At 39.9% G+C, this 25,365-nt stretch overlaps 1 protein-coding gene across 1 annotated transcript; it reads right to left on the bottom strand.

Annotated features, from left to right (window-relative positions):
* Positions 1 to 23,375: 23,375 nt before the first annotated feature.
* Positions 23,376 to 23,765, bottom strand: LOC149161702 (uncharacterized). The gene has a single exon (XM_089434975.1). The coding sequence runs from the start codon at positions 23,763 to 23,765 to the stop codon at positions 23,376 to 23,378; it is 390 nt and encodes a 129-aa protein (XP_089291101.1).
* Positions 23,766 to 25,365: the final 1,600 nt, after the last annotated feature.

The following is a 25,365-nucleotide window of genomic DNA, read 5'->3' as shown; positions in this document are numbered from 1 at the left end:
CACTCTATCATATTATTGTGTTCTTGTGGGTTAATCCTACAAGGATCGATTTGGAAACTTAAGGAATGGGTCAAAGTAATTGTGTCATGTAGATCAGTGGAGGTCGAGCTAATAACCTTAGAGGTCAAATTGATCAGATGACAAGGGCCAAGTTGGGTAGTGAGAGATATCAGGTTGGTGTGCAAGTTTATGGTTTGAAGGAATGAGTTTCCAAGCGAATTAGTCTCAGTAAGAAGGGCCACATTCTTATTCTGTTGAAGCCATGGAACTAGTGTGGAGTACTAGACCGATCCATAAGACCAAAATAATTGAATTAGTAGTTGAATCATGCCCCATGGCCAAGTTAATTAGGGTTTGTTGAAGTCAAATATACCAATGCACATAAGTGAAATTAGGGAGATTCACATTCATTATAGTTGTATGGATCAAGCCATTATTTAATGGAGCCAGTCAACTTATGGATTTATTTGCTAGCATGATTGGTCAATGCAACCATATAGTCAAGGCAAGTAAATGGAGGTATAAATTTGTTATTGTTGTGATCCTGAATCATTCTAAGGAAGGGGGGCATAATATGTGAAGTAAATCATTGAGGCAAATTCATGGGGTTGTTTTATGGTTTACCAAGTTGCCTGAGCCCGTGCAACAGTTGTGGAAGGCCGATTGGGTGGCCATATTGTTATCTTATGAAGTTGTAATCCACATCACTAGAGCATCAAATCTTTTAAGCTCTTTATTGAATTTACAAATGTTATGTTGGCATGTTGAGGGATCAATTGGCATCACGGACAAATTGCTATCAGGTTAAATTCTCCAGTTGGAATCATATTATCTAGCAGTTCAAGAGCCAACAATATGAGGGTTTACCCACCAATTTTCATCTTAAAATTCTAGGTAATTTCCTCTTGGGATTCCCATTAATAAAAAGTGTCAGTTTGTAGCATTTCTTTCTTAGTTTATATCGCAAATCTTATTTAAATTATTGGTGATTTTATTGTTTGAAAATGTGAAAATTTAAGTGTCTTGGAATAAGAATTTGATGAAATATTTTTTCTAAGAATAAATTCACTAATATTTAATCATAAATATAAAAAAAACCCCTTCCTAACCCAAAAACCCAACCAGAGTTAGAAGGAGGTGGTTACTTTGTTGACCCAACTCCCAAGGTACAGTTATGGGAATGGGATTTAAAATTTTCAAGTTTTTTTTCAAAAAATTTAAAACTTCAAATGGGAAACAATGTTGTATTTGTCTCATCAAGATGATTCCAACAATATAAATTTCATCTCAATCTGACTTATGGTTCCAAAGTTATGGTCCTTTAAAGATAGACCATTTCTATCCTGCCACATCATTACGCCACAGAGGCCCACGTGGGATGTGATCAGTCTATACCCCTCTATGGCGAAACCACGTGGCACCTGACGTATGGCCATTATGGACAGGTCCATGTGGAAAACATGTTTCTCAAAGGAAGTTGGGGTCAACCGTCCTTTTATCGTGATGCATTTTAATTTTAAACAACCATACCTGACCCCTGACCTTCGACCTAGGTCGGTGTCGAACCAACTTTTCTTGGCATCAAAACACAATGGATTTGGATCAGTCTGAAACCCGACCTAGTTGACCTCCCAACCTCGGCTAACGTCTGACCTACGTGTTGTTGAGAGGAAATTCAACCCGCAGTAGGTCGAAGAAACATCCAACAGACATTCAGCCTTTTAGTAGACCTCCTGAAATCCGACATGGCCATCATACTATCCAGAATTTTTTTTTTTTTTTTAATTTCCACTAATTCCGGCACTTGAACAATGCTAGAACTTTTATAACTTTTAAAGCTTCTTATGCACCACTTCCATCAACCAATGGCTATTAAATTCATAAGAATTTATGCACAAACTTGAGAAACAATCATAAGCATAATAAAAATTCAATAGCATGTGTAAGTGCATTTTCTTCCAAAATACAAAGAGTTGTAGTAGCTCATTAACAAAGCATAAACCTTGATCTCCTTGGCTCAACAAACTTATCATTTTAGCAAATCAATGAAGCATACTCTTCATCTTATGCATGCTTAACTAAATTATAGAATGGAACTACAAGGAACAACATAAAGACCCTTTCCTGCAACGATGAATGTACCAATTAGCATGCAACAAGTCTATCGAAACGTATACAACAATTTAAACATGCAATCAACACAAGATTAATAATCTTTCCACAATGTCCATTGATACTAGTATTGAACAATCACTTCTACTAGTGCAACCCAACACCTTCATAGTGAAATAATCCTTGCATACATGATCATAGTATAAGACCATACATCTCATGCAATCATACTTTCACATCTTCATGTAGCTTGAATAAGCAGTTTACACACAGTAAACATGTACAGTGTTGGTAAGAGCCTGTATTAGACATAATCATATCAGTGCAATAAGAAAGGTTTTCCATGTTGGTTTTTGTAAGAACATAACCACTACAACCACATGTTGTTCCAGTATCTTTAAAATAGTGACAATAATACATTGGTCAATGATATGAACAATGAAATCACAAATTCATGCCATCAATAACATCATTTGAGATCAACAAAGGAAATATATATATATATATATATATATATATATATATATATATATATATATCATGAAATCATGAGAAAGGCTTATCTCAAAAACTAATGGGCAACTGAGTCTATGACTATGAGTGTCCACCTAACCATAGACAACAGTAGTCAAGTCTCACTTGCAGTTATCACTCGCGAGCAAGATTCCAGAGGCTAGGGGATCTTTTGCTTCAGGGAGCAAACACAACCACTAGTTGAACCAGGGACTCTATAGATTCATACACCTCCACCCAACAACTGAGTTGAAATCAACAAAATGCACAGGGATTCTAGAGACCAACTGTCTTGGCCCTTCAAAACTCAACATTGTGGTTCCACCCAAGTCATGGATTACATAACTCACAATAAAATCACGATACAACAAGGAAACATCAAGAAATCCTCCAAGAATTTTCCAAGACAAATTCATCCACCCTGGCCCTTAGGGATTTATTGATAAACACCATCTCCACCCTCCTGGCCAACGAGGACTCGAGAGGCAATTAATTCCTCACTTGATGATTTCTTCCTACTCCTTTGCCAATAGAAACCTCATTCATTTTCTTGTTCAACCTTCTCTTGTAATTCATATTTCTCTCTCTTCTGTTGTTACCTGCACCCTTCCTCTTTTTCCCAACTTTCCTTCTTTTTCATATCTCCCTTCTTTTCTCTTGTTGCTCAAATTTCTCCCCCAGTAATTCGACTTCGTCCTCCTTTGCTACGCTATCCCTTGATTCGTCAAATTCCTTACTAAGTTGCCTTATTTTTAGCAATTCAATTTTTCTCTTTCTCTTTCCCACTTGCTAATAGTAACTCTTGCTAGCAAGACCTTGTTAACCAATGCAAAAATTACACTTGTCCAGTTGTTCCCCGGGTTGTTTAAATGTACTTTTTCTTGTTTGATGTTGTGAGTGGCTAACACATATTTCTAGCTGGTAGCTTGCCACTCTTCATTTTAAATTTCATGTACCTTATTATTCCAGTAAGAAAACACCCCATCCCTCTGGAATGTGTGTCCCATAACTCAACCCATTTTTCTTTTTTATTAGAATGTTTACATTGCATACGTAAATATAAATTAATTGTGGTTGTCACAAACCCCTCCCTATTATATATCCATCTGGGCACATCACTCCCATCATCTAGATCAGTGTTTTAGGGCTCATCAAACGCTAATTTCAGTTGCTACATGCTCTAAACAAGTCAACACTTTGAATGCCTCCTTCCCTGACAGTTTCATGGCTTGAAGATATCCTGCAATGACTCCTAGAAGGACCAGTGCAGGTAGGCCCATGCAAGGGTGCTCTGCAGAGCACTTAGGCCCACTTTGACCTATGCTGGGCGAGATTGAGCGAAATTCACATAAGGTTCTGGGAATATTATTATCTTCTGGAGCCTTCTAGAAGATTTGTTGAGTTATGGTATGTTCTATGCTTATAACAGTTTACTTCTTCTTCTTATTATATTCCACAGATTAGAATCACATGTACATAAAGTAAAGTGCAGATAGAACATTAAACGATCGACAGAAAACAAGCCAAGACAAGAGACACAAGATGTGGCGACTAGCCAGGGACAAACCCCACAATGTGTGGGGAAACCCTTTGATCAAATCTTCTTTTATCTTCAATAATTCAGCAGAGAGAAATAGTACAATAAATCTGATTCATATCAGCAGTAGCAAACCCTAGATTAGCAGCATCAGCATTAACGGCTTCATTATCAAACTAGGGCAGACGATATCTCACAAACCGACCGTCGGATTGACTTCATTCCACCACCAAAAGTTGCAGCTTCCAGAGGAGGTTCAGATGAACCTACAGCATAGTTCAGATGAGGAGATCTTCTAGGCCACGCAGGTCAATCTTTACTTCTGTAGTTGCAGCTTCAGTTTCAGTAGTTTCCGGCTTCAAACTAGGGCAGTCGATATCTTACAAACCGTTCGTCGCATTGACTTCATTCCACCACCAAAAGTTGCGGCTTTCAGAGGAGGTTCAGATGAACCTACAGCGTAGTTCCAAAGAGGAGATCTTCTAGGCCATGCAGGTCAATCTTTACTTCTGCAGTTGCAGCTTCAGTTTCAGCAGTTTCCGGCTTCACATGTGTGAGAGAGAGACCCATTTCTGCGCAGTAGAGAAGAGACTCATTTCTGCACAGTAGAGAGAGAGAGATGTGATGAGAAGTGTGTGTAAATGAGGAAAATTCCTCCAATATTTATACACAACGTTGGTGTTTGAATAGATGCGACTGTTGGGCTTCTGAGCCTACATGAATTGTAGGTCAGCTTTATAATAATTCCATAATCAAAATAAATTCATATCTCCATGAATACTTATCAGAATCAGATGATATTTATATCAATCCTACACCTCTCGACAAGAGGAATCTAATATAAATATTATCAGCCATGAATAAGATGACCCACATGAAGTTTTGCCCTAGTTGCGAATTTTAACACTCCCTATCAACCAGGGAGAACTTCATCTGCAATCTGTCTATCGGTCATTACTATTCATCCATCAAATGCATTGCCCTGTAGAGCCTAACCCTTGCCCTGCTCTGCTCTATTCTTCCTGTTTTGCTTTGTCTTATTCTGCCCTGTACTGATCGGTACTACTTTGCTCTGTTTTGCTCTACTCTTGCATTATTCTTGTTCTGCTCTGCTTTTGTCCGAATTATGAAGAAGAAGAAATGATCGAGGATGTATCATACTAACTCAAAAGTTAGTCTCAGAGTATGTACCATTGGTCCCAGACCAGTCTCAACCAACTCGAAGTCAGCGTCATAGTGAGTACAACTCCATTGGTCCCAGACCAGTATCATCCTCCACTGACTCAAAGTCAGTCTCAGAGTGCGTACTACTGGTCCTAGACCAGTCACAGCCGACCCGAAGTCAGCTTCATAGTAAGTACCACTCCTACCACTGGTCCCAGACCAGTATCGCAGTCTCAGAGAGTGTACCACTGGTCCCATACCAGTCTCAACCGACCTGAAGTCAGCGTCATAGTATGTACCACTCTCACTAGTCCTAGACCAATACTGCACTGACGCGAAGTCAGTCTCGGAGTATGTACCACTGGTCCCAGACCAGTCTCAACTGACCCGAAGTCAGCGTCGTAGTATGGTACAACTCCCACTGGTCCCAGACCAGTATCGCAATCTCAGAGAGTGTACCACTGGTCCCAGACCAGTCTCAACCAACCCGAAGTCAGCGTCATAGTATATACCACTCTCACTGGTCCCAGACCAGTACTGCACTAACATGAAGTCAGTCTCGGAGTATGTACCACTGGTCCCAGACCAGTCTCAACCGACCCAAAGTCAGCGTCATAATATGGTACAAATCCTACCACTGGTCCCAGCCCAGTATCATTGATCCCAGATCAATGGAGGTCATCCTAGCGTAGGGAGTACGGTAGATACAACGATGCGTCCATCAGTACTACTATGGTCCCTAACTTCATTTCCCTGCTCATTGATCAGATGGGAGGTACTTCCCATGAGTCCCAGACTGCATGGGTAGGATGCCTCGACAGGAGAACTAATCAATCTTGTCCTCACAGGAGAACACATCAATCCTACTACAATTGCCATGGAGAACACATCAATCCAGGCCGCCATGGAGAACACATCAATCCAAGCCTCACAAGAGAACTAATCATCCTGCTACACAGGAGAGCGAATCATCTTGTTCCACAAGAGAGCGAATCATCTTGTCCCACAAGAGAGCGAATCATCTTGTTCCAGTGCGCACCACCAGGGGAGGGTGAGTCACCCTGTGGTCGTATGTTGTTCCAGTAAGAATCGCAAGCCCTCAGAGCTCCCAGAGCTCAATGTATCCAGGACCCTTTTACAAGGGTTTCTTGCCGACTCCAAGTCGTTTGGGAAAATCACAGATTAGATCTTTCCTCAAGGCTTTGACAAGATGTATCGACCTGTACATCATCTTAATGCGATGGAGCCTTCTTTCTCATTGACTTGCCATATCCCAGATGATGTTTATCTGTTGGAGCAATCGAAGAGTACGGGATTCCTCAATAACCGAATCCCACCTCTGGTTGTTACAGAGAATCATAGTGGTATCCAATGTAAATCCAAATAGCTCACTGAAGAGATTTCACAACCAGACTGCCTCACACGAGGTCATGCTAACAACAATATATTCTGCTTCAGCGGTGCTCAAAGCCACCGACTTCTACTTCCTGCTCATCTAGGATATCGAAGCAGATCCCAAGGTGAAACAGCACCCGAAAGTGCTCTTACGTCCACCACACTGCCTGCCCAATCAGCATCAGTATATCCAAGTAGTCTCACATCTCCGATAGTGTATCTTAACCCATTGTACCACGAAGATATCTCAAAAGATTCTTGGCATCAATCCAGTGAGGCTCAACCAAATATGAGCTCACAATGCTAACTGCAAAACATATGTTCGGATGGAGGTTCACCAAGAACATCAATGCGAATGAGTTTATGAAACTCAGAGGCATTTCCCAAATCTGGTTCGACATCACTACCATATAACTTCTAAAAGTTAAGATCCTCGAGGTAGTCACAGGCTTGCAGTTCATCATACCGAATCTTTCCAATATCTTTACCACATATTTTTCTTGAGATAGGAAAATTTCCCTTGGCTTCTGCCACACTTCAAGTCCTTGGTCCTTCATTTCAAATTCAGAAGCCAACTCCCTCTTACATTTGTAAATGAGAGGGTTTTCCACCTGTAAGAAAGAGGTCATCCACATACAGCACCAGTATGAGAGGCTTGTCAGCTTCAACCTTAAAGTAAAGGTTAGGGTCGGCTTCACTCCTAGTGAATTCCAGCTTCATCAAGTAGCTATCGATCCTCTCATACCATGCTCGGGGTGCTTGCTTCAGCCCATAGAGAGCCTTCTTCAACCTGCATACATGAGATTTTCAATCATAAATCTCAAATCCTTGGGGTTGCTCCACGTAGACTTCTTCTTTGATCAAGCCATGTAAGAACGCAGTCTTGACATCCATCTGATGTAGGTCCCATCCTTGTGAAGCGGCAAGGGCTATGATCGAGTAGATGGTCATATATCTGGGAACAGGTGCAAATATCACATCATAGTCTATACCTTCCTTCTGGGAGAAACCACGAGCAACAAAATGATCCTTATACTTTTCTGTACTTCCATCTGTTGCATGCTTTATCTTGTAAAGCTATTTTGAAGTAACAATTGTCTTGTTCGGGGTCTGGGAACTACTTCCCAGACATCATTCTCCATAATAGACTCATATTCTATGGTCATAGCATCCTTCCATACTTAATGCTTGACGACATCTGAGAATGACGAAGGCTCATTTTGTATGATCGTGCTCATGATGGTCAGGTATCCCTGATACCTGTTAGGTTTCTTACTTTGACGAAAGGTTTCTCAGGGTGCAGCATGTCCTTCAGCATCATCAAGTATCCCCCTAAGCCACGAAGGCCTCTTCCTAGAAGAGGAAGGCTCATGTGGATGAGGATCAATTGGATCCATGGGTTCTTCTACATCAGGCATTGATTCATCATCCTTTTCTCTCGGTTCCCTGGTGTCGGCTTATTGAGAGCTCCTCAAAGTCAGAAAATTGTTCACCTTGCTAAGAGCCATATCTTCGTCAAAGGTGACATCATGACTAATCACGACTTCCCTTTGACTGGCGGTGAACATTTCTTCAGGAGTCTTGGAACCCAATGCTTGATGAGGGCATCGATTTTGTACATATACGGTGGTGTTTGTAGTTTCAGCCCATAGAAACTTCGGAAGTCTTTGATCATGTAGCATGGCCCGGACAGCTTCCACAATCATGCGGTTCTTCCTTCCCGCCACACCATTCTGCTCAAGAGTATGTGGTGTAGTAGTCTCCCTCTTAATGCCGACCTCAAGTATGCCTTAGTGAACCAATTGTAATATATCGGAGGTCTTGCTTTGGCTAGAGGGGAATGGTCCCCTTTTGAGCTTTCCTTCGGCACATCCTGGACATATACCTTCTTTCTCTACTAAAAATTTGGGCATCCCTGTAACCATTTGTCTTACATCAAGTATAGCTTTATAATTAAGGGGGGCAAACCTCCGATGTCAAAGTTCGGACTGAAGAGATGTGTCATAAGACATGACACCTAGCAGACTTCCATCGACCTGATATAATGAATCAACACTAAACCCAAGAGTAAAGGCATCTATAACATTATTTTTCCATATACGTACCTTGCCATCGCTAAAGGTTACCTTGTAGCCTTTGTCTTCCATTGCCGAGATGGACACTAGGTTCTTTTTGAGGTCAGGTGCATTTAATATATCCTGGAATTTCTAGCCTTCTTGAATGGTTGTCCTCTTCCTCGATTCCTAGCTCTCCTCTTACCTTTGTTATCGAATTTTTCATTCCTTTGATTGCCATCAGAGGGATTTTGATCATCGTCCTGGTGTGAGTCCTTTCTATCAGGGCACTCCATTGCATGGTGACCTGCTTTATCGCAGATGTAACATCGTCATTTTCTTCCAACCTTAGGTCTAGCCTTCCCTTTTGATTTAGTCCCGGAATTATTTGTTTTCTTAGCATGAGAAGAAAATGCAGCAAGAGGACCTTTAGGCATGGGCATTTCTTGCTCTTCTACCCTTATTTCTTCTTGAATGCATCTAGCCATTAATTCCTTGAAACCAGAAATTACATGATTGTTCAGAAGAGTAGTCATGAACACGTACCATTCGGATGGTAATCCTCCAAGAGTCATGAGTGCCATTTCCCTATTAGTAATAGCCAGTCTATCGTAGATTTCCTTGGAGGTGCCCAATTCAGAGATGTAGGCCACCAAGTGCTTATCGATATAGTCCCGGATGATCTTCTACTTTGACTTCTTCGGTTTTCCATTTGTTCCATGCAGCAGCGGATGCATTTGATGGAGGCTCAATAATATTACCTCTTACATGGTCCAACACTCCTTGATCTTCTAGGGTTAGATCGATAGACATCTTCCATCCATGATAGTCATCTTTCTCATGGAGCTTGTCTTCGGTAGGAAAGAGTGTTGAGGACCCCATAGTTCTTTTAGGATAGCCTTACCAATCTTCTCTTCGGTGATTGCTCTTGCTCTTGCTCAGACTTTGTCTTCACCTTAGCTCTGATACCATGTTGAGTTATGGTATGTTCTATGCTTATAACAGTTTACTTCTTTTTCTTATTATATTCCACAGATTAGCAATCACATGTACATAAAGTAAAGCGCAGATAGAACATTAAACGATCGACAGAAAACAAGCCAAGACAAGAGACACAAGATGTGGCGGCTAGCCAGGGACAAACCCCACAATGTGTGGGAAAACCCTTTGATCAAATCTTCTTTTATCTTCAATAATTTAGCAGAGAGAAATAGTACAATAAATCTGATTCATATCAGCAATAGCAAACTCTAGATTAGCAGCATCAGCATTAGCGGCTTCATTATCAAACTAGGGCAGACGATATCTCACAAACCGACCGTCGGATTGACTTCATTCCACAACCAAAAGTTGCAGCTTCCAGAGGAGGTTCAGATGAACCTATAGTGAAATTCAGATGAGGAGATATTCTAGGCCACGCAGGTCAATCTTTACTTCTGCAGTTGCAGCTTCAGTTTCAGCAGTTTCCGGCTTCAACTAGGGCAGTCGATATCTTGCAAACCGTTCGTCGCATTGACTTCATTCCTCCACCAAAAATTGAAGATTTTAGAGGAGGTTCATATGAACCTACAACACAGTTCCAAAGAGGAGATATTCTAGGCCACGCAAGTCAATCTTTACTTCTGCAGTTGCAGCTTCAGTTTCAACAGTTTCCGGCTTCACATATGTGAGAGAGAGACTGATTTCTGCGCAGTAGAGAAGAGACTCATTTCTGCACAATAGAGAGAGAGAGATGTGATGAGAAGTGTGTGAAAATGAGGAAAAGTCCTCCAATATTTATACACAACTTTGGTGTTTGAATAGATGCGACTGTTGGGCTTTTGAGCCTACATGAATTGTAGGTCGGCTTGATAATAATTCCATAATCAAAATAAATTCATATCTCCATGAATACTTATCGGAATCGGATGATCTTTATATCAATCCTACACCTCTCGACGAGAGGAATATAATAAAAATATTATCATCCATGAATAAGATGACCCACATGAAGTTTTTCCCGGGTTTCCAATTTTAACAAGATTCCCACACTCAACATCTCGTATGAGCTCGAAAATGGATGAGGAATGAGTTAAGATACCTCCTATCTTATCATCCCTTCCTCCATGGAACTAATTCTAAGTTTGGAAGGCCATTAAATACCTTCATTGATGACAAAACCTCCTCCATCTTCCTATAAATTGAGCACTCATCTAAGTGATCAAGGGCTGGACTCTGATGATTGTAAGGAGATAATTAGTTTGAGAATTGAGACTATTGTAAGTGTCATTATTCTGCTGGATTTTCATGCTTATGATGTGATGTGGATGGAACCAAAGTTAGGAGTGACTTCAGATCAGGCTTCATGGTTGTAATTCTTCCTTCTATTCAATAAAGTATTTGCACCTTTTTCCATATGCTTATCTTGATATGTGATGCTTATATGTGTGAATGTATCTGAGTCCATTTACTTGTAATCAATAGATCTTTTGCTTTGATCAATTCTTTGTCTTCTGTTGATGTTTACAAGTACTTCTCAAGCATGTTAAGTACGGGAAGGAGCGACGGGATCGATACAAAGGAGACAAGAGAAAAGTGAAAGTACAAGTAGGTCCTCTCATTCTCTTTGTCTTATCTATTGTTTATAGAGAAAGGTTAAAGTGCTTTAAACGGTTGTTCTAGATATAGCTATTGTCTAGGGAATTAGTATTTATCTGTAGATACCAAATTCTTCATAACGCTCCCCCTTAGGGGAACACCATCCTCGATGTTCTTTATCCATATGCAACACAAAACACACGCTTAAAAATGAATATAGACTAGTTATTGAGCTTTATATACACATCTTTGTACAATATTTACAATTTATATACATTTGCTTCAACCAACAAACAAAAAAGGATATGTTTCCCTCATGGAATTAGTCATTTCCTTGGGCTCAAAGTGCCTCCATTCCACTTTGACTTTCTCTATTTCTTGATTCTGAAGCATGAGACTCCTCTAGTACAGGATGCATAGTGGCTCTAGATGGAATCCTCCCTCTGGTTCCACCTGTAGTGCATACCAATCAATCACATTATTAGAATATTGTAAATATGTTATAAGAAAAGAAACATGGAAAACATCATGGATTTAGCTTATGGATGTAAGGCCAGCCTATAGGCCACTGGTCATATCCTTTCAAGTATCTAGAAAGGCCCACAAAATCATGGCGCCAACTTGGCACATGACCCAATCTTCAAGGAACTTTTCTTGGGTTTAATTATCAAGTAAACATGTTCCCTAACTTGAAACCCTTTATGAACCCTATGTTGATATGCATAGATATTTTGTTTGTCTTTTGTTACCTTTAAATTTTGCTTAATTATATGCATTTGATTTTCCATTTCTTTTAGCATATCAAGCCCAATAAGGACCCCGTTCACTTGATGACTCCAACTGATAGGAATATTGCAACTCCTTCCATACAATGCGTCAAATGGGCTCATCTTTAGAGATTCCTAGTACCCATTGTTGTATGAAAACTCTACAAGTGGAATATACTCCTCCCATTTCTTTTTTCAGTGCATCACATACATATTCAACATGTCTTCGAGGATTCTATTTTTCCTCTTCATTTTCCCATATGTCTGTGGATGATAAGTTGTACTAAAAGCCAATTATGTCCCTAATCCTGCAAACAGTTCCTTTCAAAACTTGGAAGTAAGGTTGGCATCGCTATGTGAAATAATTTTCTTGGGAACTCCATGCAACCTCACAATTTCCTTAATGAATATTTGAGCCACCTCACTAGTTGAATTGGTATATTTAACTGCTACAAAGTGAACTGCCTTGCTCAACTTGTCAATCACAACCATAATTGCATCATGCTGCCTGGAGGTTCTTGGTAAACCATGTTGAAAATGTAGCAAGGAATGGCTTCTTTGACTTGTGACTTAGTCAAAGATGCTAATTTGAATCTAGTCTCATAGATACTTGAGTTAGATGTCAATTAACATGTGTGATGTGGCCTATCACTGAGTTATTGTCAGTTAATTTGAGTTAGATGGCTTTTAGTGAGTTATGGACTAGTTAATGGCTAAAATTAGTTATCTAGTGGAGTGAACTATAGTGTCTATCAGTTAACTGATCTATAGTTCAAGAATAGATATATATTTGAGTTTAGTTGAGTAGTTGAATTTATGTTAACTCAACTTACTCTCAGTTAACTAGTTGCAGTTGCTAAAATTAGCCCTAGTAGGTCATGCAATTCGAATTGCCTATTGATATTGAATGAAGGCACAAATTGTATTTATTATTATACACAAGTTTTTGTGTGCAGAGATTGAGAAGAAAGTAGATCAATTCTCTTGGGAATTTCACAAGGAAATAGAAGAAATTATTATTTTTTAGGGGCAAATCTACTCTAGGAAATAGGAACTCCTAGTAGGCCTTACTTTCTTAAATGTTGGGAAAGTCGTGAGAGAGAGTTGATTAGTATTGCAAGGAACTTGTTAATAGTGTTGGACCCGCCAACATGTAAGGGGATCTCCCTGGTAAGAAGTCCCAATTAGACCTCAAGACGTGTAGTGTAGGAGTCCCAGCAGTGGGTCATACGATAATGCCTTGACCGCAGTTTTGCGCAGAGGCAAGTAAGATGTCCCTGTTGGTAGCAAGGGTGTGACCGTTGTGGCAAGTCAAGGATGGTGCATGAGAGGTTCTAACACACGGAGGGTGAGGTGAGTGCACCCCTTGGAAACCTATAATAGTACTCGGCTTGGAAGGGAACACAAGCAAAGATGCATCACCAGTTGGAAAGTAAGATAGCGAGTAATCCAAAGTGATGGTTAAACCAACAATACGTCTGCGACAAGATTCATACAATTTCATACAAAATATTTCATACACAAATGCATAAGTTAAATAACATACATGGCTAAAGCAACCAGAATAGTCCAACTACAATAACAACATATGCATGAAAACGCGATGGCTCTGTTATATTAAGAAGTTTAAGTTCCAGTCTACAATACATCCATGTACACCCGCTAGCCCCAATAGTGGAACATTACAGCCACAACCACCTACTCCTCCAAAGAGATATACTGGCTTTGCGCAGTGGAGAAGCCAAGGCTCATTACAATATTGTCCAAGATTTCTCTAAGATACTCCTATCGAACCTTGGCTAACCAAAATCCTTTACAATGAGTTATGAGGGACTATTTATAGCAAAGGGTGGGGTGGCCCTTGACATTCCCCTTTGTGAAAGTTCAACTACCCTCATGACTCTTCATCTACTCTATGATGTTACATCCAACTATTGACACTTGAACTTCCACTTAACAAGACATTACATTATAATGCACATGTTCCCATGTGAGACAATATAGCTTGAGCAAGCCATGCAAGACATCACTTACACTCGGTCCGTTGTGGCGAGACCAACTCTTTGACATGCTTGTGATGGTGAAGTTGGTGATTTGATGCCAATATTGGTCGTCTGTGATGGTTTACATGCGCTCAATGGTGACATCTTGCTGAAGCGAACTATTGCCTCTGTTGCATCCAAGTGCATTGGTATGGCTCCTCCGTCCAATTCACCTACTAGCATGCGCATGGTTTGGGGTGTAGCTGAATTGGAAACATGCTGATGCATAATGTCTATGCTAATCTTCCAGTGTGTGCTAGTGGTCATGCGCATCAACTGTCAACTACATGTTCAGCTCCAGTCGGACTTGATTCATGTCTTCGCCTCGATGAGTGTGCCAAATGGGTTGAATCGCATGCGTGCACACAATGACATGCATGCTGTTGAATTCCCTTGCATGTAATCAACAACACCACTCACCATGTCTAATCTATTCTAGCTGTTGGGATGGATCTATAACTTGTACGGGTGAAGTTTCATCTGTCTATGCATGTTGTGCCCCCTACTGTACATGTTCCTGCTACAACTCATTCTCTCATCTGTGCAGCTCCTATTCTTCCTTGAGTTTCTGCTTCATCACCTACAACTCCTTCTCTGTTCTTTTCTCTGCCCTGTCACACGGAATAAGTCGATCTTGCGGACAAGATAGACCTTCCTAGAATCTAAAGAAGACCTAATGACAAGCAAACCAACCAGACACTATCTTTCTCTAAATATGCTTTGATAAACAATGGCAAACAAGTGTTTTTTAGGGCCTACCTTAGGTCCAACGCAAGCTTGTGGATGCCCTCGCTCCTTCGATCCAAATGAGCTCCTTTGTCGCGAATCTGCAAACACAAACAAGCAAACAAATTAAATAGCACCTGAAAAGCCAATTGCTTAAAACATATTTAACATGAAAGTCAAGGAGTCCATGAAACAAATAACATGAGATACTTGTTGAGAAAAATGAGTTTGATTGTATTAATTCAAAAGAAGAAGAACTTTACAACCTATGCCTTAACGCTGTACAAGCTCCTCCCAGGGTCCAGCAAGAAGTCTCCTCTACTTTGACAAGTTTCACTCACTCCCCAATGAAGCCAAAAAGGTATGTGATCTCTCCTCTTAAGCTCAACTAGGAAGTCTTGATTTCACCAACATTTACCCTCAAAAATGTTTAGCTTCTAACCTCCCCAGCAACCAGCCCAATGCTTGTATTTATAGTGCAATGGAGGGAGGTTACTAGGTCCTCCTTCAAAGGGATAAAGCCCTCCTTCAAAGGGATAGCTCCTCTCATCAAGGGATTGGCTCCTTCTCTTTTGGGATGCATGAACCACCTCAGAGCGAACAATCCACGTCAAAATTCCTTCTAGAAACCTCTAGAATTAACCCAAAGTGAGTTTTTTAAGATAAAACTTACGCCTTTTGACTTTCAAAGGGGTCCGCACCTACACCGTTAGGGACAGAGCGGGCAGGTCCGCAGTTTTTGTACACAGAAGGTGCGGGACCGCAGGTGACAGTGAGAGAAAGTGCGGAACCAGAGTTACATTGATTTTTAATGTCTTTCTCTCATTTCCAAAGCTTGACTTGAAGAGTTGAGGTCTGAGACTTGCTTAGGAGGACAGTACAAGTGATGATAGACCCATACTGACTGCAAATAATCATGATGACGATATTTTTGTGTAACATGCCCTCACGCGATTGTCTTATCATGCTGTCACCTCATAGCCTCAATCTCCAAATTTGATTTCATCACAAGTGGATCTGCTTGAGCTTGCAACTGTGTTCCGCCTTTATGTTGTCAACAGCCTTCCTCTTACATTCGCCGCATGCGGGTGTGCAACCTTTTGTTGCTGCTGATGGTGCTACTCACTGTGATGTTAATCGTTGCGATGATGCTACCATCTTATCTAGATGTCCTTATCTATGAACAACTTGATGTCTTCATAGGTAGGCAAGCTCATAGACACTTGCTTGGTTGCAACCCACATTGTGCTCTCAACGGTGTCCTTTGACTCTGCTCTCCTAAAGGCCATTGTACTTGTGCTACTGAGAGGCAGATGAACACCTGCAATACCTAGAGACATGGAAACACTCATGGCAAGAAATATGTCAGTCGAAAACCAAAACGAGCTTGAGAAATGACTTGCAACATATCTGTGTCACTGATCATGAAGGTTACGTAATTTTTGCCGGGAGGTCAGGAGACTGACTGACAAAACTGCGCAAGGCACAGTCTGGGTTGAATAATTGTTGGAACTGCACAATGCACAGTCCAGCCTAGCCTATTGGGGACTGAAACTACGCAATGCACAATTTCAGTCAGCAGTGACATGCAACCAGCAAAATGCATTGCGTAGTTTATGGGGCCAGTGGGACACCACCTCCAAGAATTGTGCAATGCAAGTCAGGAGGTCAGTGGCTCGCTATACTTGCACAATTTCTGGACAGAAGGTAGAGCCTTCACTTTTGGAAATACGCAATGCTAACCGAGTGAGGCACGGTTCGGTCCAAGGCAGCCCAGTTCGGCCGACCGACAACTGAAAACATGAGAAGTGTGAATGCATGATGAGATGAGTGCAAACAAGAGTGAATGATCATTCATGCAAACAACAAGCACAAGATTCAGGAAACGGGAAAGCATGGATGTGTGTGAAGTGAGTCATCGCAACGGCAACCATCTATGCAAAAATTAGTTTCATGCATGCGACAGCAATGAGATGCGAATGAAAACCAAAACAGTGCTTCTACAAGCTAACATACATCAAAACTACAGCAAGCGCTCATTGAAATCAAGTAGACAACACTCACATGAAGCAAAACACAAAAAGCGACAAAAACCCAGTGCAAGACATGAAAAGCGGGCTTACCCCGAAACAACTGAGCTGAATGTGCCGACGAATCCTAGATGCAATGTGGGATGTCAGAGCTGCAAAATCGATGTGAGGAACAAGCTTTGCAGTGTCCGGTTGATGAGTATTGATAAAATCGAGGTTGCGATGCATGCCAAAAATCTAGGGAAAGTGACACTTGGTGGGAGGTTTCTGAAGTGATCTTTGCATGTAACCTCCAGCTGCTAAAAATATATCCCTAAAACAAGGGATGCCTTTGCATGCTGCCTAGGGAGGAGCATCCCATGCATGAAAAACAATTTTTCTCGGTCCCGAAGGGAACCGGTCAACTCAATTGCAAATGTCACAATCTGCTCAACTGGGAGGAAAAAATGTGCATTTCTGGGAGGGAGATGGGCTGGCTGCCCAGAGAGATTACACAATTTATGCGCAGAGAAGCTGACTACTACCCAGGATTGTGCAATTTCTAGGTTGAACAGTCCTGCTGAGAGGAATTGTGCAATTTTTCAGTGAATAGTGATAGGAAGATTTGCAAAATTTTGGAGCCCAGCGAGCTGCGACACAGAATTTCACAATTTCTGGAGGGAAGGTTGGTTGCCCTTCAGAATTGTGCAATTTCTTGAGGGAGCTACTCAACCTGCAACTTGACCAAGTCTGGTGAAACATCCTGTGAGGGGCATGCAACAAGCTTTGATGGACATGTTGTCATTCTGCAAGAAAATCATTGAAGCTTGTGTACTTGAAAAGACAAGACATGATGTTATGAAAGGGAGGCTCCAAAAAGAAGCTAAGGCAAAATTTTGGAGGGTGGTTGTAGCCGCTACAATGGAACTTTGGGCTTGAAGTAGATTCTATGTAATAGATTGAATTTCTCAATTGATTTAATACAAGCAAGAGAGGTTTTTCCGAGTTGGGTCCCCCAGATAAATTATTATGTTCTATGTGTGATTGTGTTTCTATTCATTGTTTTCTTTCTGTATCAGTTTGCTCTCATTAGTAGTTTCAAGGTGTTAAGTATTTTCTACATGGTATTAGAGTTAAAAACAATATAGATACCAAGTTCCTTGATCGGATTCGAAGTGTTTTGAAGAGAAGATTGGTGCAGGAAATCTACAAGTGCATGAATCATGTTTTTCTATGGTTTGAGGACAGAGAATGAACTGGAAGGAACTTTGAATTTCTGTGCATGGAAGGACATAATGGAGGTTTTGTTAGATGATACTGGGGTTTTGGAATACATCAAGATTGATATTCCTAAACCTCCTACATCAGATGCACAAGAACCGACTCAATGGAAGAAGGACATTGCCAAAACTAGGAGGATGATCCTAAAAGAAGTTAGAGACCATATTGTTCCAAATTTGCATGGGAAGGAAACTCCATTCCAGATGTGGAAGGCCCTTACTAATCTGTTTGAAATTAGTAGTGATGCCAGAAAACTTGCTTTGAAGAACAAATTGAGGAACATTCAAATGGGCAAGGATGAGCCCATTGTTACATATCTATCTAGGTTTGCTCAAGTGAGGGATGAACTTGGAGGTATTGGAGAGATAGTTTCACCAATAGATCTTGTGAGCCTTTCTCTTCTTGGGCTTCACAAATCTTGGCATAGTTTCTAGGATGCAGTGAATGGAAGAGATAAGATCCCTGATTGGGAGAGACTGTGGTCAGATCTTGTGCATGAAGATATAAGGAGAAACACAAGGGACAAAGTCTCATCTAGGATAGAAGATGAGGAGAACCTTGCTTTAGATGGCAAAGGGAAGAAAGCCTAGGGCAAGAAGGCCCAAGACAAAACAGAGTGTAGTTAGAATGGAGGCAAGGAAAAGAAAGATCTTAGCAAGATCAAGTATTTTCATTATCATGAATTTGGACATTATGCTACAAAATGTCCAAACAAGAAATCCAACAAGCACGTTGCAACAGCAGTGGGGGGGGGGGGGAGACTCTCTTCTTAGTTTGAATTGGATTTATCCTTGATAGCTTGTATGGCAAGCTCAGTACGAGGTAATGTGTGGTACATTGGCTCGGGGGCTTCATTCCACATGACTGGGAACAAATATCCCTTCAACAGTTTGGAGGAGAAAGACATTCAATTCCATATCGAGCTTAGATATGATGGAAGATACTTGACCAAAGGAGTTGGTATAGTGAGCTTTAAGAGGGAGTCTACTTCCCTTCTCCATCTCAAGAATATTATGTATGTTCTAGGATTTAAGAAAAACCTTGTCTCAGTAGCAGTCCTTGAAGACAAAGGATATGATGTTGTATTTAGCAAAGGGAAGGCCTACCTCAAGCATTTTGCTTCAGGACAAGTCAAACAGATTGGGGACCAGGATCGAGAGCCTCTAAAAATTGGAGGTTGATGCATGTGAAACCTTGAGTAGCAAGGCAAAGAGTTCCCAGAGTAGAGATGTGGTGATTGAGCGAGAGTAGGATAGAGCTCTCAAGATGGAGCCTCATCCAGTAACTTATTTTCAGTTTAAGCTAGTCAATAGTTGCGCTGACCAGCAGGATTATGATGAGGACCATATCCTAGGGCGAGTGGAGGTAACCACTCTATCAAAGGCTTCTAGTATACGAAATTTTGAGCCAAGTGGGCAGAGGATTTGGTTAAGGGAGCTCATAAGAGAATTGAGCCTCCCAACATCAAGAAGCAGACGCCCAAATACATAGGGTACATGGTTATTTCTAGTTCAGAGGGCACAGTTGCAGCAGCAGAGAACTTAGTAGAGCTCAAGACAGATCTAGGTGGATGAGATTCTTCCAAGAAGCCCTTCCTTGCTAAGAGGGAGTGTTGAAAATGTAGCAAGGAATGGCTTCTTTGAATTGTGCCTTAGTCAAAGATACTAATTTGAATTCAAACTCATAGATACTTGAGTTAGCTGTCAGTTAACATGTGTGATGTGGCCTATCACCAAGTTATTGTTAGTTAATTCAACTTAAATGGATTTCAATGAGTTGTGTACTAGTTGATGGCTAAAATTAATTATCTAGTAGAGTTCACTATATTATCTATCATTTAACTGATCTCTAGTTCTAGAATAGAGATAGATTTGAGGTTAGTTGAGTAGTTGACTTTCTGTTAATTAGCTGCAATTGCTAAAACTATCTCTAGTAGGTTATGCATTTTTAATTTCCTATTGAGATTGAATCAAGGCACAAATTGTATTTATTATGGTACACAAGTTTTTGTGTGCAGATCTTGAGAAGAAAGAAGAGAAATTATCTTGGGAATTGCGCAAGGAAATAGGAGAAATTCTTATTTTTTAGGGGCAGATTTGCTCTAGGAAATAGGATCTCATAGCAAGCCTTATCTTCCTAAGTGTTGGGCAAGCCTTGAGAGAGAGTTGATTAGTATTGTAAGGACCTTCAAGATTGAAGCAGCTTCTATGTCATAGATCAATTTTCTCAGTTGATTTAATACAAGCAAGAGGGGTTCTTCCCAGTTGGGTTCCCTAGATAAATTATTGTGCTCTATGTGTGATTTTGTTTCTATTCATTGTTTTCTTTCCGCAAAATTTTGGTAGAGAAATCGGTGTCTTTCGATATCAGTTTGCTCTCATTGGCAGTTGCAAGGTTTCAAGGATTTTCTACAAACCAGTAATGAAATCCATGGCTATCACTTTCCACTCCCATTCCATAATGGGAATGGGTTGTAATAATATTGTTGGATGTTTACATTCGGCCTTCACTTGTTGGAATTCTAGCATTTGGAAACAAAATCAACCACTTCCTTTTTTAAATTAGGCCAATAAAAAAACTTTTTAATGGTCGTGAGAGTCTTTTGGTATCCTGGGTAACCAGAATATGGTTTTGCATTAAATTATCTCATTATAATCCTCTTCGTTTCATCATTATATGATACATCGATTATGTTATTGAATCTAATTAGACCCTCATTTGTGAGATGACATTCCCCATTCTTACCATCTTGTTGTAGCTTTTCCTTTACTTGTCGATATTTCTTATCATGTTTTCTGCATGTTTGATTCGTTCTAACAAATACATTCCATAAAAACTTATGGTTTCCATGTGATTCAATTGAATTCTTTTATTGAGTGCATCAACAACCTTGTTCTGCTTGGCTATGATGTACTTGATCTCAAAGTATAACTTGCTAAGTATAGCTAACCACCTAGATAGTCTTACATTCAACTTAGGTTGATCAAACAAATATTTGAATCCACCTTGATTTGTCATGAGTGTGAACTTTTTACCGAGGAGGTAATGCCTCCAAATACTCAATGCATGAATAATGGTAGTTAACTCCAAGTCATGCCTCACCTAGTTTGTCTCATACTCATTCAATTTTTGTGACTCATAGTAAACTACCTATCCTTCCTGCATCAAGACTCCACCGAGCCCTTCCTTGCAAGCATTTGTACAAACTGAAAATTTTTTATTTGAATCTGCAATCCTCGACATTGGTGTTAGTGAGAAATTGCTTCAACTACTCAAAGCTTGTTACACATTCAACTGCCCATTCAAATTTGTTTCCTTTCCTTTGTAAGGATGTGATAGGATGACTTATATTGGAGAACTTTATAATGAACCTCTTGTATTATAATTCCAATCCCATGAATAATCTAATCTCATTCACATCTTTCGATGATGGCCATTCCATGATGGCTTTGACCTTTTTCGAGTTAATTGATATCCCCTCCTTGGAGACAATGTGCTTGAAATAGTGTATCTGTGACTCAAATAAATCACACTTGTTGAGCTTTGCATAGAGCTTGGGTTCCCTCAACAATTGTAGTACTTCAACTAGGTGTTTTTCATTCTCCTCTTCAGTCCTCAAGTATACCAAAATATCATCAACAAATACAAGCACAATTTTTTCCAGGTAAGGACGCAGCACATTGTTCATTAAACATATGAAAATGGCACAACATTAGTAAGCCCAAAGGGCACCACTACAAACTCATAGTGCTTGTATCTTGTTCGAAAAGTAGTTTTATGGATGTATTCCTCTTTGATGGACACTTAATGTTACCATGATCTTAGATCTATTTTGGAGAATATTAATGCTCTTTTCAACTAATCAAATAAATCATCAATCTGTGGCAAAGGATATTGGTTCTTGATGGTCACTTTATTTAATTGTTGTAATCAATGCAAAGTCTGAGTGTTTTATCCTCCTTCTTTACAAATAATACTAGGGCTCCCCAAGGTGACACACTTGGACGTATGTAACCTTTATCAAGCATTTCCTTCAACTGCAATTTTAACTCAACCAACTTAGGTGTACTCATCTGATATGGTGCCTTGGATGATGGTGTTTCTCCAAGCACTAATTCAATAGAGAAATCAACTTATCTGTGAGGAGTTAGTCCTAGAATATCAGTTGGAAACATGTCTCTATGTTTCTACAACATAAGATACTTCTTCAACACTTCAATTTATTCTTTCCCTATTGTCATTGACTTTTCCATCGCTGAACATTTGTACAACAAATAATTTACAACCCTTTTGACAACTACACTTGGCTTGCATGGTGGTAATTAGTCTCACTGAAGTTGGCTTCTTCTTACCCTGTAAAATTTTTCTTTCGCCAACATCATTCATGCATTCAATTGTCTTTTCAAAATAGTCAACTTTAGTTATGTGCATGTACAACCAATCCATGCCTAATAACATGTTGTACACACTCTATGGCAACAAATTTAAATGTGTTGTAGTTGGAATGTCGCTGAGCTCAAATGCACATGATTTCACCCAATAACTTATTTTTCTCTTTGTTTTTGTTGCCAACTGAACTAACCATGGCTCTACGTGCAGTTCCTTAGCCAATTTTCATTTTTCCACGAGCTCCAGAATGACATAACTATAGTTAAAAACTGGGACTAATTAAAATAGAAATAATCTAATTACACAGCTTACCTTCCATCTCAATTATGGACGCCTAGTGATCTGCCTAATGATTATGCATAACTACGTAGATTCTATGCAAACTTTGCAATACATCACCCATAGTACAAGCTTCTTGGGTGTGTAAATTTTTGGACCTGCATCTTTCTGGTGTGGGTAGTCCCTCTTTCAGTGATTTCCCCACAAGTCCAACATTCCAATGGTTCTTTACGTTTCAATCTGCGTTACTCTTCTTCTTGCCGATGTGCACTACCCTTTGTAGTGGGACTAAATTTCTATTGATATCAATTTTTCATTGGTTGTGTGAATTCCTTTCTTCTTGTCCATATTTTTCTTGGGCCATTTCTTCTTATATTACCATTGTTCCTTGCTTTTTAATCACTTTTAAATTATGGCCTACACTTTTCTTGTTCATAGTAGTGTTTTAATTTCTTCATAGAATCATCCAAAGTTTGAGATTCATAAAACTCAATGTGATCATTAAATAAAATGGGAAACCCATCAATAAATCACCAAACTTTTGCCTTATCATCCTTGAGATATGGCATATATCTCAGCAATTCCAGAAATCTGGTAATGTATTCTTCATCTAACAGTTGTCCCATTTTCAGCTCATAAAATTCCTTTGCCTTATTGTCATAATATCTTTCTGATAAATATTTGTCTCTGAAGAATCCCTCAAACTCGCTCCATGTCAATCTTTCTTTAGTTATGCCTTTGAAATTCTTCAAATCTTCCCACCATATGTTTGTTTTTCCTTTCAAACTATAGGTGGCCACTTTTGCTTTCATATTTTCAGAATAATCATGGATTTTGAACAATTTATTCATCACCAATAACCATGCTTTTGCATCTTCAAATTTATTCATTTCTCCACCAAATGTGGGTGGTTTTTCCATCTTGAATTCCTCAGGTATATAGTCCCTTTCTTTCTTTCTTTGATAATGATGAGAATGGTGATGATACCTCCTAGTAGTAGAGCTAGAATGTCTACGAGAGTGATGCCCATGAGTGTTGGTTTTTGTTCCTGGGGTTCTCCATGGTGCATCTCCTCTCACTTTCCTTTATGTGCCTCTTCCTAGACCTACCACCATCTTCCCCATTTGTTTTATCTTCTAACCCCAAAGAATTATGTGTGTCTCTATGACTAGTCCCCAAATCATGCTACCTTTGTCTCTACAATTCTGAGAAGCTTTGCAGTATGATTGCATTCACCTCAACTTACCTCTCCTATGCCTTTACAAACCTTTCATTATCTTCCTTGACGCTTCAAATCTCAGCCTTTAGGATTCTAAAGGTATCCATCCAATCAGGAAATTTTTCCCCTCCCCCTTGGCCAACTCATCTCTCTTCTTCATATCCATTTTGTCACTAATCAAAGTTGTATTGTACCATTCCTGTCCTTGTTTCTTTTCCTTTCCCTGTCTTTTGTTGTTGGTGGTGTGCTATCATTCACATGCAATTATTAGATACACAATAAAGTAAATAAATGACAATAAATCATGCCATAAACTTGTTATTGCAGAGCTGTTATAATAAGGTCAATTGTAATAACAATCCATGTTAGCACAATAATATCAATCAACCAACAAATCCATAGATCAATTTACATGTCTGCATAGTCAACAAAATATATATGTCAACACAAATCGTTAGTTTTGCAATAACAATAAAAACATTTCAATCATACATGCAACCAATTAATTACAAACCGACTTTTAACACCTAAATGTTTGTCTTATTACTTGCCCATGATAGAACCCATATAGTCCAAGTGTTGAACCTAGATGCTCTGTTACCACCTATAAATGCACCCCTCCCAACCCCAAAACCAAACTAGAGTTAGAATGAGGTAGTTACTTTGATTACTCACCTCCCAAGGTACAGTTATGGGAATGGGATTTAAAATTTTCGACTTTTTTCAAAAAAAAAATCACAACTTCGAATGGATAACATCATTGCATTTGTCTTATTGAGACGATTCCAATTATATAAATTTCATTTTAATCTAACTTATGGATCCAAAGTAATGGCCCTCTGAAGATAGACCATTTCTATCTCGCCGCATCATCATGACCTCCTAGTGGCAACCCCACAGAGGCCCACATGGCATGTGATGAGTCTATACCCATTTGTGTTTGACCCATGTATCACCTGACATACGGCTACCATGGAATAGTCCACATGGCAGACACGTAGTCCAGAGGAAGTCAGATTTGGCCCTCCTTCCATTGTGACACATTTTAATTTTAAACAATCGGGCCTGACGCCTGACCTTTGACCTAGGTCAAGGTTGGTCGGCTCGATTCTTCCTAGCTTCGTAACACAATGGATCAGAATTGGTCCGACCCCTAACCCAAATGATCTCCTGAATCCAATTAACTTCCAACATTTGGGTTGTAGAGACCTAGGTCGGCCCGCGGTAGGTCAAGGCAAAGCACCCCATAGATCTGGCCTTTTGGATGACCTCCCGACCTCTGACTTGGCCAACCTATTATC

This window comes from Pinus tabuliformis, chromosome 5_2 (genome assembly GCF_031772625.1).
Source record: "Pinus tabuliformis cultivar Carrire ecotype Pingquan chromosome 5_2, CPIR1, whole genome shotgun sequence".
Taxonomy (NCBI): Eukaryota; Viridiplantae; Streptophyta; class Pinopsida; order Pinales; family Pinaceae; genus Pinus; species Pinus tabuliformis.
Note: the sequence above shows the minus strand (reverse complement) of the source record. Positions and strands in the feature narration are given on the sequence as shown.

Excerpts from the sequence above, each read along its gene's own strand:
- LOC149161702 (XM_089434975.1), bottom strand. The coding sequence starts at position 23,765 with ATGGAAAAACCACCCACATTTGGTGGAGAAATGAATAAATTTGAAGAT.